Source organism: Aulostomus chinensis, chromosome 17 (assembly GCF_037954235.1).
Source record: "Aulostomus chinensis isolate RoL2024-O1b breed Wild chromosome 17, RoL_Achi_v1.0, whole genome shotgun sequence".
NCBI lineage: Eukaryota > Metazoa > Chordata > Actinopteri > Syngnathiformes > Aulostomidae > Aulostomus > Aulostomus chinensis.
The window spans coordinates 20,655,583-20,672,285 of record NC_141336.1 but is presented as its reverse complement, the minus strand read 5'-3'; the positions used below and the strand labels follow the sequence as shown (position 1 = coordinate 20,672,285).

The following is a 16,703-nucleotide window of genomic DNA, read 5'->3' as shown; positions in this document are numbered from 1 at the left end:
CGTCCTCCCCGGTAATAAAGTTAATTGTATGCCACATTTGCCAAAGGCTTTGTCATTCACGAGCTCTTTTCAGTCGTCAAATTTAGTCTTCAGATCTGCACGTCTTCCTGCTCTCATCTTTTCTAATCAGCCATTATGAAAGAGAAAACCTCTGTATTCTTGACCCCAGTTCCTCCTCACTCCCTGTTTGGATCAATCTTTCAAGCCAATGTAATGAAGAAGCAATTTTCATGTCAACCTTCCCATCTCAGCGAGAGAGTAGGTCATCACATGCTGGATAATTGCATCATGTCCAGAAGATGTTTCTAATTGGTATTTATCTAATCACAAGGCCTCCCTTAAGTCTGTTCCAGACTAACTACTGCATCCCTCAGTGCTGCTTGTTCTTGTTGTTGTTGTTTAGTCCTGCAGTGTTTACCCTGAGCATGCTTTTTTCAAGAATTATTGACATCCTCATTTGTTAATCTCTCCTCCTCTTTTTATCCTTGTTCTCCATGCAGCTGTGTTGAAGGTAAGAGCCTGAAATTCAAGTGTACTCGTGTTTTTTTTTTTTTTTCAGACCTTGATGAGCTTTTTCATTCTGTTGAGGCAGCTTATTTAGGTCAGTGTGCTGTGGTGAGATACGGTTTGCACAGGTTTGACTCAGCAGTTCTGACTTTGTAAACGCAAAACTAACTCCAACTGAATGTGAGAGTGTCGACCTCACAAAACCTAGTCTGACTTGCCCTGGATTACAAAAATCATATCTCACCCAGCGCAAAAGCAGTTTTATAATGATTCCATTCCATTTAAAGCCTTGCAATCACAACATGGCACTAGCACTCGCCTTGCAATAACAAACCACATGTGTATGACTTCACACACAGCATGCAGACAGTGAGGGTGCGCTGCTGGGCGATAGGCACTCCCTGCAGCCTGCCACAAGTGTCACTACTCTGGCCTCCAGTCTAGCTGAGCCCCAGGCTGAGAGGCTGCGTGTGGAGGATCTAATTCCCAGAACAGACTCTGTGGAGCAGCTAAGTCCTACTGATTGTGACCCAAAACTGGGCTCTTCGCCCATTGACGTGGGCCAGGAGCAGCAGATGACACAGGAGGAGGAGGAGGAGGAGGAGGAGGAGGAGGAGGAGGAGGAGGAAGGTTACAAGGAGGATATATTGATGGGAGAAGACCAGGTAGCCGACTTTGCCAGCTCAGTGCTGGCAGCCATCTCCTGCTGGCACTATAGAGCCAGGGCTTTGCTTTCTTCTCACTTGACAACGGTGAGGGTTTCTGCCACCCACGGGTTCCCCATTTCCTGCTCTATTCCACCAGCTTCCCACTACGCTCTCCCGCCCTCTCTCCCACACTCTGTGTCTTTCTAAACGGATCCAACTAACACCTGCATTTGCACCGTGCACAGTCAACACCTCGGGTCATCTTCTTGCATGGACTGACGCTTTCCCAGGCTGTTGACCGTGAAACCTTCATGTCATACTTGATGCATGTCATTGCTGGTGTTTCTTTGGAGTTGAGGTCATCCCACTGCTCGTGCATTCACTGTCTTCCTGACTGAATATTCCCCTCATCTGTCAAGTAACAATGTGCTGTGTTTTATAATTGTGTTTGATGGTGAAGCTGTTGAAACCCTCCCTGGATTTGAATTAAAACTAGTGGCTTCATGTTAAATGCTGCTCGACTTCAAAGGTTAATGTAGCCATCTAATTAAATGATGAATATAACAGCAAGAGATTTGCTCTTTGATAATCATATTTTCTGATCATGTTCCTCTCTGAATTTCCATAATTGCAATAGTCTTTGTTAAGGTTAATTGTTACACCCCTATTGTGTCTGAATAGAAATGAATACATGTCATTTCATGTTGAGCACTTTCATCATAATACAATACAAGTTCAACCTTTAGGAAATCTTCAGAGTGTCGTCTCTGTAGGAGGATTTAGAATAAAAGCTGTCATTTTAATCCCATGTTTGGTTCTTCCAGGATGATCAGAGCAGAGATGCTGCTGAATTGAATACTACAGAGAGACAGGAGGCAGAAACTCACAGCCGTGAAGAGAAACAGGCGGATGTGGTCATGAAAGAAACTCTCGTCACAGAGGTACTTGATGAAGCTTTGTACGCCATTTATAAACGTGTCCATTCAGCTTCATTTCCAGGCTTTATTGACCCGCACATGAAGGTGACCTGTATTCATGCCCATCTGTCCTTCTGCCAGGTTGTTGCTCAGCCTATTTTGTAAGCATTTCATATTTAGAATGACGCTCTGTGGGTCTGCTGTTGTTATGACGGCGAATGAGAGCAAGCAGGTTCAATGTTACATTATACTTTTATGGAAGTTACGTCTCTAATAGGCGGCCTCAGATATGAACAGTTCTCTATGGCCCATTTAAATCATAGCTGGAGTTATTAGTACCTGCTGTATATTTGAAATCCATAAACACACACACACACACACACACACTCCCACTGCTTTCCCGTGGATGGTGCTCCCACTGCGAATTAGATTTTGGGAGCAGGTGCAGCTCTTACCTGATTCTCACGGTAGCTTTGCACCTCCTGCATGTGAGCACTGAGGTTGTTTTCTGTCTAACCTTATCTCCGCCTCACAGCTCCGAGCAGCACATGTTGTACATGCAGGAACTCCAGCAAAATCACGCAATGCCTAAAGACCAATTAAGCTGAGTGGTTGAAGTAAGCGGGTGACATCAGCACTATGAACACTGTTAGAGCCACAATTGAACAAACCCAGGGTAAAAAAAAAAAAAAGCTGTCCAGTGAGGAGTTCTGAGCAGCCAAGATTCAAACGAATCACAATGTCTTGATTCGTTTGAATCTTGGCTGCTTTTAGGTTAATTAAGTTAATGCAGGATTTCAAGTGTTTGCCTTTCTAATGTCCCTCTTTTCAAAGACTCCCCTCGTGTTTCAGGTCAGCGTGAAGGAGCAGGACCCCCTGGACGACGTCCCTCAAGCAAAAAATAGCAATCAGTTGGAGGAACCGCTCTTCCAAAGCCCCAAGCCTCCCACCTCCCCAGCCCAACTGCATGAAATTGTCTCCCCAGAACCTGTAGACACCTCGAGAGAAACCGAAGAGGAGGAAGGCGGGAGCGATTCATCTGGTCTACAAGTGGAGGAGACCAGTATGTTGACAAATAGTGAGCTGTCAGAGGAGGAAGAGGAGGCATTGGCGGACAGCAAGAGCATCCTACCGTGTTCTGTGTTGGACCAGGCGAGTGTGATCGCCGAATGCTTCATCAGCAGCCTGTCCAGACGGAGCAGTCTGATTTCAGAGGACTTGGGTTCTCTGGCCTGCCCCTCACCCCTGTCTGATAATGAAGTCTTCAAGAGCCCCTCTGCCTGCATGGATTTCGAAAAAAAGACTCCTTTGTCTACCAGTTTGTCCCCAGAGCCACAGGTGACTCCAGAGACTAGTCCATCAACACCTGTGCAAGAACCAGCTCTTGGTCTGCTATTGGAAGGGGAACGCAGGTCCACTCTCTCTAAACATGACCGCCTCCTCATCCACAAGATCAGGAGGTACTATGAACATGCTGAGCACCAGGATGCTAACTTCAGCATCAAGCGCAGGGAAAGTCTCTCCTATATTCCAGCAGGTCTTGTCAGAAACTTGAGTCGGCAGCTTAACAACATCCCACGAGAGCAGGCTGTCCCTGTCCACAGGAAAGGCCTGTCCCGCAACCGGCCCACGTCGTGGTCTGTGTTTGACCTCCCTGGCCTGGACAGGAGTCAAAGGACTGAACAACAGAGATTAGTGGAAGCTAAGGCCAGATCTCAGAGTATCACAGATTCTTTTACTACAGCTGAAGAGTTCAGACCCTCATCAGACATGATCAGGGTCTGGCATGACATGGATTTGGAGGAGGAGGAGAGCCAGGAAGTCCAGCAGACTGTACAGGATATCAGCTCAGATCCTGCAGACATTACAATCAAGAAGAAATCCCCTGAGATTGTGGAGGAGTCTGAAATAAGCACAGCCTCAGATGGCTCCTCCATCACATCACCCACCACAAACATTCAAACCGTGGAGGGGGTTTCTGGCCAGTCCTCTAAACCATGTAAAACCCCTGTTCCTCAAGAGAAGAGCCAAGGCTTCCAGGCTCACCTCCCCAAGATCATTAACTTCCGCGCAAGTGTGGATGAGGACCAGATTCTACAAGACATGGGGAAGATGAAAAACAAGGTGTTCCAGCTGGCCCGTCAGTACAGCCAGCGAATAAAGAACAACAGACCGATGGTCTGGCAGAGGAACCGAGAGATGGCAAGTCAACAAGTGTTCAAGAACATGCCTGCTGTCCAGGAGGAGAGACAGCAACCCAGGAGGAAGGGTAAATAGAGGCAGATGACAGCCTCCTTGGTCTCTTTAACAACAATGTGTGACTGTTCTGTATTGTCTGTTTTTGTATGCAGGTAAACCCAGCTTGAGATTACCCTTGAGCACTTGTGATCATGAGCTGCAGTCACCAAGCCCTGTGCAGAGCCCCAACTCTGGATCCAGCCCTCAGTGCTCCATCACTAGTCCACAAAGCCCACAGTCAGAGCCCTTCCACTGGCCTGATGTGCAGGAGCTGCGCTCTAAATACACCCCCAACACAACAGACCCCGAGACCCCCCACCCCTCAAAAGTAGCAGAAAGCTGCTCGTTACCAAATGGAATGCTGGAAAGCTGCATGAACAGGTGCAATGGCTGCTCTCATCAGACAGACAGTCCCACACAGCCACCTGAACCAGTCTGCGAGGACAGCAGTGGTGTCGTACAGGACTGGCCCCAGCCCCGGTCCAAGCTGCAGCCCCTGCTGTGCAGGTGGAGCTCCTTGGACCACATGCTTGGATCTCTTCCACTTCAGGAAGTGCAGAACCTTCAGGACTCTGTGAGGAGCTGCTTCACATCCAGTCAGGTGTCTCTGACAGCAGCAGAAGGCAGCAGACCCCAAGGACCCCAGGAGGGCCCGGACTGTCCCTCTAAAGCTGCTGTGCTGAGCTCAGGGAAGATGTCTGAGAGTAATCTGGTGAAGAGTTTACGGGAGAAGTTCCAGAGCTTGAGCACGAGCTCATGAACACATGAACTGTTTGTTTTTATATTCAGGAGCAGAGAAGTTAACCTGGCAGTTATTAGATCCTCCTCAACTCACCCGGTGATGTAGAAGTCACAAATATAAGGGATGGGCTTTTACTGGCCGCTGCCTCGAAGGGGAAGTATGTTGTTTTTAAAAAGGTGCATTGCAATATTTGTACATTGGGTATTTTTCCACACTGTAAAATACAAAGTTGGTGTACATGTGTAAATAGTCCCCTGCTACAGAGTGAAGATGAAGTCTATGCATCCGCTCGGCTCCCACTAGTGGCTCTAATAACTCTCACGGTTCTCAACCCCTCACACCAACCGGACCTCAGCAGAGCTCTGCTGGCAGCCACGACTCTGAACGCACACCAAAGAGTTCCCTTCCTCTAACCTGTTGTTTGTCGTTGGACCGACATTGGTTTCCGCACCGATTGTAGCTGTTTCCTCACATCGTCACTGGAGCTTTATTTTTTATCAATATGTTGTATATTTCCTTGATATTATTTATGAAACGGAAAACTTGGTTGAGATCGGCCTCATGTACATACGAAGCAAGTAGCGACCCTTTTTTTTTTTCTTTTTTTTTTTTTGCTTTTCCATTCCAGAAAATATATTCTTTCATACTTGAAGTTATTTTCAATAAAAACAGAAATGGTAACTTGTTTGCGATGTATCCATGTGTAACAGAATTTGAAAATAATATTAATATTACAGGATGGATACGAGGGATTAGTCCTACTTCCACTCGTGTCTTCTCTAGAAACAAGGAATCAAGGACAGTCGGACCTCTTAAAGACTGTGAGCTGCACAGAGTTTATATCCAAGATTTAGAGACACTCACATCTAAGAAAGGCTTGTTAGATCTGGGTTTATTTAGGTTTTTTTAAGTTAAGAGATCTGAGCTGTTGGACTTAAGTTGTTTTATTTTTTTTAAAAAAAGGTCAAACCATATTTGTATTTTTAAATTTAAGGTATTGTATGAACTAGAATAAATATTACTGTAAATATGGTAGCATTGGAATAAATTCCTGTTAAAAAATAGCCAGGCCTTCTTTAATAGTGTAATTTAAATATTTGCATGTTGTTTTTTCATTTTTTAATGTGATGACTTCACCTTCTGCTTCCTCGAATCAAATCAGAATGTATTTATTTATAAATTTGCCTCAGGAGGCTTTTCTATATGCACAAGGTCCTACTCACTCTGTCTTCAGACCCATATATATACATACATATATATATATATATATATACATATATATATATACACACATATACATATATATATATATATATATATATATATACATACATATATATATATATAATGAAAATTAATTCAGTATTTATTAAAAATGTGATCAAACAACCAAACCAACAAAAAAAAAAAATTAAAGGGAAAAATGTGCAAATACATTGTGGAACAACCAATAACCATTTGATGGGAGACATTTCTGATACATGCAGATTTAATGTGTTATTGTCATTACCGGTGATCTCACGGAGTTGGTGTGGCTGCAGGTACCAATCAGCTAATCTGCATAAGTGGATATGTAAATATAGACAATGAACATAGTTATTATATTTGACTATAAAAAGCAGATTTCCTTTAGTTATGTGTCAGGTTAGTAAAAACAAAGAGTGAGCTATAATGACTTACTTCTGCTTTCAGGTGTGTGTGTGTGTGTGTGTGTGTGTGTGTGTGTGTGTGTGTGTGTGTGTGTGTGTGTGTGTGTGTGTGTGTGTGTGCCGACAAGCCTGGAGGAGCGCGCTACATCTGCTCCAAACGCGTTCATCTTTGCCTTCATCAGATGCGTCAGAACAACACACCTACACCGGATATCAACACATAAATCCTTCAAAATAAAAGCCCACCGTACACACTCGCACTAACCAAGTAGGGGATTTTATTTTGCACAGGTCACAGGAATCTGCACGTTTTCAGTATATCACCCGACGCTGGTCCACCACCGCCAGTGTAGCTCCACAGCTACGGTCTTACCACCAGATGCCAGCAACACCAGATTTACTCCGGCACATTTAACGACACCGTATTTTTTTTTTTAAATTTTTCTATATACATTTCTGGATCTATTTTTTTTCTTATGAAGAATGGGCTGCGCGATATCAGGTCTGGCAGAGAAAGTAGAGTTTGGAGAGAGGAATACAGATGATGCTGCCGCTGCTGCCGCTGCTGCCGCTGCTGCGCATCCCAGCGAGGATCACATCCAGATGATCAAGGAGTCGTGGAAAGTTATCCGGGACGACATAGCAAAAGTTGGCATTATTGTATTTGTCAAGTAAGCCTCCTCAACTTTTTTTTTTTTTAATTGCATGCTAAGTATTTGTTGCATGAAATTAAGGACATATTTTGGCTCTGAAGAATCAGAAAAGTTGAGGAATCTTTTAATTCTTTTCAAAACAGAATTATGTGGACATGCTTGCAAAATGTTGCCTAAATGTTAATTAAATTACATTATAATACAGCTGAAAAAAGACTAAAAAAACAACCTAAAAGGTGTTAAATACAGTTTTTACATGGTGTCTGTACCGGAGATGATGGTTTTAAGAAGTTTTCAGTGTGCCATGACCCGCTGACCTACGACCCACCAGTAGGATTGATGATGCATCATGCTTGACCTTTTCATACATCCAGCATCCTTTCACCCCCACCAGCGCCCTCCACTCTGCCTCTGACACACTCAAAGCTTGAGGCAAACTCCCTCCTCCCCTCTTATCACTTGACATCCCATCTTAGCACTATTACATAAGGATACACAGCTCCAGGTCTGCTGTAGTACTGTACAATGAAAGAAACCAGCGAGCCTTTTGGGCAATAATGAGCACGTGACTGGGAATGTGATGATGAAGACATGGGTGGATGGACCGGGCGCAGGGCAAGAAGCCCAATTAATGCCATGTGTCCCCATCGTGACTTCAACAGTTGAGGAGATTGACCTTAGCGTGTTCGCCTGGAAATATATAGGCCGCTCGTGGGTCAGGGCCACCCCCGGGGCCCCCAGGCTGTCAGGGCTCGTATCTCATAAGTGAACAGCGACAGCAGAGGGAAACGCCATCACTCTCATCCTTTTATCAAATGTATATGAATGAGGATTCTCCAGCTGAGCTCCTGCTGATGAGACAGCTCTGAATACAAGCTTGATGAAGCGCCAATTAAAATTCCTCTTCGGTAATACAGAACCACATTGTATTTCCAAAACATGCGAACACATTCGAGAGAAATTGGCAGCACGGTCCATGCTTCTGGTGCGAGATGGGAAACAGAGCAGTGGATGTCCCCCGTTGTCTCATCAAGGATGCTGGTGAGCAGGAGAGAGGACTAGTGAGGAAGCACATTTCACTGTCGTCTCCCCTGAGGAAACTTCATATAGCTTTGCTCTAAAAAAAAAAGATCAGATAAGGAAACAGTCATCGAAAGCTTTCCATGGTTGATTTGTGTCACGTCGTGAGACCTGCAAGGCTTCTGTGAGCTCCCCGGCTGCGTCAGACTCACGTCTTAAGTGCCGAAGTTACTGGTCCTGTCAATATATTGTATTTTTCTGCTTGATCTACTTTTCAAAGGGCACAAAGCTTTTCACAGCAGCTGCTGGAGCTTCCCACGACAGCACCTCTATACGTCAACCAACATGTTATGGACGGCTGATTCATTTATTCACGAGGGCACTTGGGTTTGAAAACATGTGGCTTCTTCCTCTTGTCAGCAGCGCAGAAAAACCTTCTTATTTCCTGCCTGCCACACCCACGAGATGATTTCTGATTAGTGGTCGGTGTTGCAGATCAGATCGTCCATCTTGTAGCCGGTATCAGTTTGAAGTGTGCACAACACCCGTGTCATCCACTTACTATTCATGTTTGCTCGCTTGTTTTTCACCTCGCAACTTGAGCCTGACTGATACAGCAGAGTGGCTGATAACATCAGCTGATATCGGCCTTTATAAAAATGGCTGGATAAAAATGTATTTACAATGATACGATGACTATTTTTTTATTATTTCAGTGCACTGATGTCTATGTTAGACAATATGAATATTGCCTAAAGTAGTTATACTTAAAGTTAATCAAAAGTAAGCTCTTGTATCTGTTTTTGTACGACCTTTAGTGTCAGAAGCGTTCCCAAAAATCCATTAACAGTCAAGTTGAAGTTAAAATATGAAGTTCCTCTTCAGAGTGCTGATGATCATCTTTTTGGAAACTTATTTTTATACTGTAAATGATCCTTCCTTCAACTTTTTGATACCTCATTGAAAAAAATCAAATATATATTTCAGCTAATGTATTCATATCTGAATTTACTTTCTCTAAAATATCGGTGTCAGCATCGGCTCCAAAAATTTTGCATTGTACCTGAATGTACCTGCACGTACCTGTAGGTACCTGCACATACCTGAATGTACATGTAGGTACTGGAATGTACCTGCACGTACCTGTAGGTACCTGAATGTACTGCACGTACCTGTAGGTACCTGAATGTACCTGCATGTACCTGAATGTACATGTAGGTACCTGAATGTACCTGCACGTACATGCAGGTACCTGAATGTACCTGCACGTACATGCAGGTACCTGAATGTACCTGCACGTACATGCACGTACCTGAACGTACCTGCACGTACATGTAGGTACCTGAATGTACCTGCACGTACCTGAATGTACATGTAGGTACCTGAATGTACCTGCACGTACATGTAGGTACCTGAATGTACCTGAATGTACCTGCACGTACATGTAGGTACCTGAATGTACCTGCACGTACCTGAATGTACATGTAGGTACCTGAATGTACCTGCACATACATGTAGGTACCTGAATGTACCTGCACGTACCTGTAGGTACCTGAATGAACCTGCACGTACCTGTAGGTACTTGTAGGTACCTGAATGTACCTGTAGGAACCTGTACGTACTTGCAGGTACCTGTGCATACCTGTAGGTACCTGTTCGTACCTGTAGGTATCTGTACGTACCTGCAGGTACCTGTGCATACCTGTACGTATCTGTAGGTACCTGTGCATACCTGTACGTATCTGTAGGTACCTTTGCATACCTGTAGGTACCTGTGTCTTACAAGCCGATCAGTCTTCCTGCAACTCTGACTTCTAAATCCAGAAGTAACCTTAATTTTCAGCTCACATCCACAGGAGGCAACAGCAGCATCTGCCTATCTAACTCATGGCAGCAATCTCCGCAGGAGGTGTGTGTGTGTATGTGTGTGTGTGTGGGGGGGGGCATTCAGATTGAATGGTGGCATGCTAAAACACTCTGTTTAAGAATATTGATTAAGGTTAGGTTAAAGAGTGAAAACCTGCCTAGCCTAGCCTAGCCTAGCAGGAGCAGCTATAAGTAAGACATCAGACGTGAAGGTGGCGGTGAGGTGAGGCGGTTCCGCTTAGGTCACAGATCCATCATGGCCACTCACTGATTACAGCTGCTGGGTGTGAAACCGCAGCGGGCATGGCAGCGATGACAGGAAGTATCAGTCCACCATCAGACAATCAGTTCTCTATTCAGAGTTTGGTGGAGACAATGGCTGCAGGATGAAAGAGAGATGCCTCTAATTACACACAAGCTGTTCTTGTAGAACCATCAGGGTTCCTTCAACAGGAAGCTCAGTGGAGGTCTGTTTTGGTGTGTGTGTGTGGGGGGGGGGATATGACAGCCCACTCTTTTCTGACGTTCACGGATGGCTGCTTGTAACGTTGTCTTGGTAACAGGTTGTTTGAGACCCATCCCGAATGCAAGGATGTGTTCTTCCTGTTCCGAGATGTCAAGGACCTGGAGAGGTTGCGGACCAGTCGGGAACTCAGGGCGCACGGCCTACGGTCAGTGGCCCCCAGCACACACTGTAGGAGAGCATTTCACTATCCGGCAGGTCAAAGTTCACCCGTCACTTCAGCATCACTCTGTGTCTGTAAGAAGACTGCACCTGTCGCTGTGGCATCATTTCTGTTTCCTGCAGAGGCTAAATAGCATTTGCGCACGTTTTAAATCATGGGAGCATCACAACTGTGGTGGCTAAAACTTCCCAAAGGTGTGGGAAGAAGATCTGGAGGTCACAGCCAGAATCACTGGGACAGAGCAGATTTCCCAGGGGCCGCGTTGCCTGGCTGTTGTGTTATTGAACCACACACAATAAAATACTGTAAATAATGCGGCACTGCCGCACTCCAACAAAAGTGGGCGTCTATTGTTACTCGTATTTTCAATGAAACTCATTAAAAAAATTCACTTCAAATTTCTCATATTAATTAATATGTTCAAGTTGCTTTCATAGATTTTGAGATAAAAATGCAAGGTCTTTATCTGCAATGACCATGATGGCCCCAACTGTGTGAGGACCATCAGCTGGGTGACTCCTTTGGGGGGGGGGGGGGGGGGGCAATCAGTCAACCTAACCATGTGGACCTTTGTTAAATAGTTTTACAAGAAGAGATGGATGTCTCTGATACAGGGAGATGCGTCTTACTACGCTCATCAGTGAGATTAATTTGAATACTCATGAGGAGCGCCCCCAGTGCATAACCCTGAAAAATATTCACCTCTGGAGCAAAAACCCGCGATCCAACCGTATCACGTTCGGTACAGTACGAGACACAGATCACCAGATGAGTGGAGACGTGCACCACCTCGGGTCATGTCATAATGATGCTGCTTTCCATGGCGCTGAAGCAGAGCTCGTAGCATCAATCACAGCCACTTGTGTGTTGATTCCCAGCATACATCAGGCCTCTCTACGTGGCTCCATACATGAAGCCGAAGCAGCCAATTATTGCCCAGAGGACCCGAAGGTACAGAGGCTGGCGTTGCGTCGCAGCACCGACAAAATGCGTCCCCGTGGGAGCCAGCCGCTCTCGTATTCACCGATAAGGCCAAAGGGCTCTTCAGCTGCACTTAGCGACCATTAGTAAAAACGGTGGCAGGGAAACACAGGAGGAGCGAGCAAACCAACTAACCCTTTGTTTTATATTCATCCTCAAACCGGTCACGCATTCATTCTGACGACAGACACGCCCGCACACGACCAGGGGACCCACGCTGCCGTGTTTTCTCGAAGTTGTCAAAACGATCAAAAACTGTGACAGATGCACAATCAATTATTTGTTCTTTCCTATTTGCAGCTGAAAATGTCAGCGGAGGGGTATCGCACTGATCGGTCCGCTCTCTTTCAGGGTGATGTCTTTCATCGAGAAAAGTGTTGCCAGACTGGACCAGCTGGAGCGACTGGAGGCCCTGGCTGTGGAGCTGGGGAAAAGCCATTATCACTACAATGCTCCGCCTAAGTACTACAGCGTAAGACCCTTGTGATCCCCCTCAGTGTCGGGCTTTGTTTGTAACACGTGTTCTAATTTCAGCTGCACTCTTTATCAGCCCAGACCCTGAAAATCAATGCAGCAGCTGAATGAACTGACCCGCTAACGAAACAACTAAACAGAAACACCATCCAACAAAGGAGTGACACATCAGCTAGCCTAGTTAGCATGGACCCATCAATGAGCAGCTCTCATCATTGTGTTCCAGTATGTCGGGGCAGAGTTCATCTGTGCGGTGAGGCCAATCCTGAAGGACAGGTGGACGGCCGAGGTGGAGGAGGCGTGGAAGGTGAAGGGTCTTCTCATACGGGGGTTAATGAGGGAGCTTTACAGAGAGGCATTCTGGGAAAACCCCCGGGGACACGGGCTACCATTTATTTGTAGGACTGTGGCTCGATTATCACAACTGTTTATCCGATCAACATCAAACTTGTCATACGCATGACTGGCGCCTGAAGGAAGTGGGGCAAGTAGCGGGGGAAGTAATGGGGAATAGGGAAGTCTGGGCTCTGGGGATCAAGGGTCTGAGATCATGAACTGATAACAGACTGACATGCCACATCATCGTAGGTCTGAACCCTCAGACCAATGTCAGGCTTTAGTCAGAGAAGTCTGGTGACATCACACGACCCATGACCCCTTAAACAGGCACTGCTCTCAGTACACACTTCCTTTATTTGACTAGTAGTAGAAATACCCAGATATAACAGTCCTCAGCTAGAAGGGGAAGTCTTCCAAAATCTAACTTAGTAACAGTATCAGAAATTGACTCTACTGCAGTACCAAAAGCAGAAGTACGCATTCTACTTGAGACTTGTGTATTCCAGTGCTCAAGTGTTCTTGTGGTCATCGTAGAGTTGTGTGCTTCCTCCTGAAGTCAACAGGTTGCAAATGTGAAAGTGCACCATCTTGATCAGGATTTACTTTTTTCTGTACAAAATCAGAAACAAGCAAACTTTTCACAACCAACTACTCTTGATAAAGAGGCGGGGCATGAGATAGTAATAACCCCCCCCAGCCCTGCACTAGTGTCTTAAATGCACCATGTAACATCGGGACACCAGTGCAGCACATGCTTGACTGATGTGAGCATTTACATGTCACTGAACACGAGCAGGGAACACGGCTCTGTCACGTCAGGTTACGTCAGGCTCAGCATCCTCGGCTAACAGAGAGCTCCTAACTTGACTTATCACCAGATGCTCTGACAACTCATCTACTCGCAGCATCATTCATTACTCATTATTTTGAGAATCTTCGCTTGCATGTCTGCTCAGCTTCACTCATCTGCTCCAATGACCAGCCTCTAGTACTCTCTTGTGGTTGAATTACTGTAAAGTGGCTCTGACCAAAATCAATCTGATCATCTAGGCCATGTTCCAGTATGTGACCGCCCTCATGAGGCAAGGGTACCAGGAGGAGAGCGAGCGACAGCGCCACCTAGCAGTCTCCCCGAAGGAAAGGCCGGACAAGAGGAACACAGCATTATGAGAGTGTTTCTATCAGCCAACAAATATCTACGTAGTGTCCAGCTCAAATACACCGCAATCATTGTTTGCTATTTTATAAGAACGGACAAAAATAACGCGAAGACTTTGTAACAAAGCACTTTATTTCTGAACGTCTGCTGCGGTCCTCTCCCATGAGGTCACATGTAGGGCGCACGAGGAGACAAAAAAATGCTGCCTTGTAATCGTGAGAAACAGAAACGACATTAGACTTACAGCCAGTCTCTGCCTACAACTCAAACACGCCTTCCAGTAAATCTACACTTTTTTTTGGAAGTATTCAAATCCATCAAGGCATTTGGAAACATGATTTCCAATTTGAGATCAACTAAAACCATATTGACTGAAGCTCCTTACAGTACATTTAAATGATGTTATGTCCAGTTTGACAGCTTGGTCTGGACTTGAGGTCCAAAACAAAAGGGAAAAATATTCTTTGTACTTGACATTGTTGAAGAAAATGCTTAAAAAAAAAAAAATATTAGGTTTGATTTTGTGATTTCAAGCTTGTATGTCGCAATGTCCGTGCGTAAGCATACAAAAAAACACCTGGAAAATCCCTTGAAACAAAAAAAAGTGTTGTTTTTTTTAAAAACAGAACAACAAAACTCACCAGTCGGTTCCTAAATTAAACATAAATAGGGACTCTAAAAATTAAATAGCATCTGGCAATTACCGAACTTACCGGTTTTAGCTCCAGAGGTAACCCAACCAGTTCTATAACCTGTTTCTGAAGCAAAAATGGCAAAGATTTAATAAAGTTGGCTAGATTTGTGCAGTAAGAGTTGCGAGAACTCCTCGGGTCTTGTTCCGGATCACCGATGGCACCGGACAGCCAGGGATGAGACGCTATCATGCAAACGCTGGCAAAATATCGGAGCAGCCACCGGGAGGATGACCAGTGACTCTGACGCCTCGGCTGAAATGAGGGGATGCTGGGTGGGACTGCTGAAGCAGTGAAGTCCACGCCCGTTCCCGCAGGTGTCAAAGGTACCTATGGTTGTACTGTATGAAGAGTCTTTTGCTCATTGGGTGGCTTTGGTTTTCTTGCTTTTGCTTTTCTTATCTTTCTTCTTTAGTCCGTCCATGTGGGCTCGAAGGAGGTTGGAGTATGCCTGGAAATCACAGCTTATAGGTTAATAAAACAGGATCTTTTAAACCCATCATGTAGAGCTTATCAATAGATCCAAATCTAATGACTCACCATCTGAAACTTGATTACTTCTTTTGTGCTGACCTAATATGAAATAAAAGAGAATTCCAAGTTAAAAATTGCAGTCAAAAATCTGGTAGAAAAACCACACAAACCCCAACAAAAAGCTCACCACTGTGCTGATTTTCTTCTTGCCATCTGACGCCCTGATGAGACACTTGTTGTCTGCTGGTTCGAACGACTCTGAGTGACCCTTTCTGGGCACTGGCTTGGTCCTTCCATCATCTGAAAACAGGAAATAGATCATTCTGCTGCTGCTTTACTTCCTGACTCAACTTTCTGCGCAAAGGCTAACGGGGGAGCCTCCTTACATTTCTTCAGTGTGATAACAACACTCCCGGATGTTCTGCACCTCTGGAACAAGCGTGTGAGCTCCGTGAGAAACTGCAAAAACCAAACAGAAAATAATGCTTAAAAATTTACACTTTGGCATCAGGTTTAATCACAACTGATGACGCACAATGACCTGACACATCCACAGATTTTGCGACACACTGCTAACATATGAAGATGTCAGATAAGGCAGGCCTAGCTAAAACGTGCTATTTACAGCCCACATACAGAGTATTAATCTGCGTTGAGGGCTCCTTCTGAAATGTAAAGTCTAGAATAGTTGACATTAAAATATTAGGAGGGGTATCTACATTTAACAGGTTAATTAATCGTGAGACATTTTACTTTGAGTAGATGCGACGCTACAATCAATTGAGCACAAGGTTTAACGTAAATACGACTTAGGAGCTAAACTGTATTTTGGAGGTAATTATCTATCACCAGGATAGAAAGGCCACAATATGTGACTCCAGTAGTCACATTTAAAATAAACACTGCAACGTTTCATCAATTGATAATACACAGCCCGTGTTAGCTAAATTCTAACTAGCATGCTAGCTAAAGAGTCAGACGAGCTTAGTTTGTGTTGAATATTGTGCGGGAGACAGCTAAAGCAGAAAATGTCTTCATCAGTTTCATGCTCAACAACAACAGGGAATAAAATAAAGATAAATACTTGGTTGTCTTACCGAGTCATTTTCAAGAAGCACCATGTTTGTAACTTATATTCTACTGTAGCGTTAACTCACTCGCCGCAAGCTAACTGGTATGAAGCACACGTAGGTTCTTCACTACCGGAAGCCCCGCCCCGCGCCTTGAACGGGGAGCTCAGGCTGTCCTACACCGCCATCTACCTTCAGGGAGGGGAGTGACAACCAGAGACAACGAACGTAAGCGCACATAAAAACTTCAAAAACAGTTTTGCCGAGTGTATTCATCTAATTTCTGGTCAAAAACATCTCATTACGTTTACTGGAGGGCATAATCTCCTAACAAGAAGTATCTCAGGGAGACCAAAGGGATAGTATTTAAGATAATATAATCTTGTTTCAGAAAAACCCCAGCAATCAGATTACGTCAAAACTGCAGTTTCCTGTGAAGACTGTTTGAAAGTAAATGCTTGGAAAACACTTGAAATTGGAACCAATGAGGTGTATAGCATCATATTTTAATATGTTTTGAGTGCCTTTGTCAGTTGTAGTCCAGCAGAATTTCTCCCTAAATCCCCCTTCTTTTGGCATCCCTGTCGAT

The 16,703-nt window shown here is 44.8% G+C and overlaps 3 protein-coding genes across 3 annotated transcripts in view; 2 read left to right on the top strand and 1 right to left on the bottom strand.

The window, feature by feature from the left end:
- LOC147246729 (pleckstrin homology domain-containing family G member 3) overlaps nucleotides 1-6,105 on the top strand; it is a 30,788-nt gene extending 24,683 nt beyond the window's left edge. The window contains exons 15-19 of the mRNA XM_086183104.1: nucleotides 501-511; nucleotides 867-1,259; nucleotides 1,979-2,095; nucleotides 2,924-4,340; nucleotides 4,423-6,105. Of these exons, the coding sequence (XP_086039230.1) occupies nucleotides 501-511; nucleotides 867-1,259; nucleotides 1,979-2,095; nucleotides 2,924-4,340; nucleotides 4,423-5,069 (2,585 nt within the window). The 3' untranslated portion in view covers nucleotides 5,070-6,105. The remainder of the gene's footprint in view (nucleotides 1-500; nucleotides 512-866; nucleotides 1,260-1,978; nucleotides 2,096-2,923; nucleotides 4,341-4,422) is intronic.
- Nucleotides 6,106-6,900: 795 nt separating this feature from the next.
- On the top strand, nucleotides 6,901-14,501 carry xgb (x globin). The gene is made up of 5 exons (XM_086182279.1): nucleotides 6,901-7,371; nucleotides 10,803-10,910; nucleotides 12,258-12,378; nucleotides 12,607-12,687; nucleotides 13,770-14,501. The coding sequence occupies exons 1-5, from the start codon at nucleotides 7,184-7,186 to the stop codon at nucleotides 13,887-13,889; spliced, it is 618 nt and encodes a 205-aa protein (XP_086038405.1). The 5' UTR covers nucleotides 6,901-7,183; the 3' UTR covers nucleotides 13,890-14,501.
- Nucleotides 13,994-16,281, bottom strand: srp14 (signal recognition particle 14). The gene is made up of 5 exons (XM_086182280.1): nucleotides 16,142-16,281; nucleotides 15,431-15,503; nucleotides 15,232-15,344; nucleotides 15,111-15,143; nucleotides 13,994-15,021 (listed from the first exon to the last, which is right to left on the bottom strand). Exons 1-5 carry the CDS (start codon nucleotides 16,163-16,165, stop codon nucleotides 14,932-14,934), a joined length of 333 nt encoding a protein of 110 aa, XP_086038406.1. The 5' UTR covers nucleotides 16,166-16,281; the 3' UTR covers nucleotides 13,994-14,931.
- Between the last annotated feature and the right edge of the window lie 422 nt (nucleotides 16,282-16,703).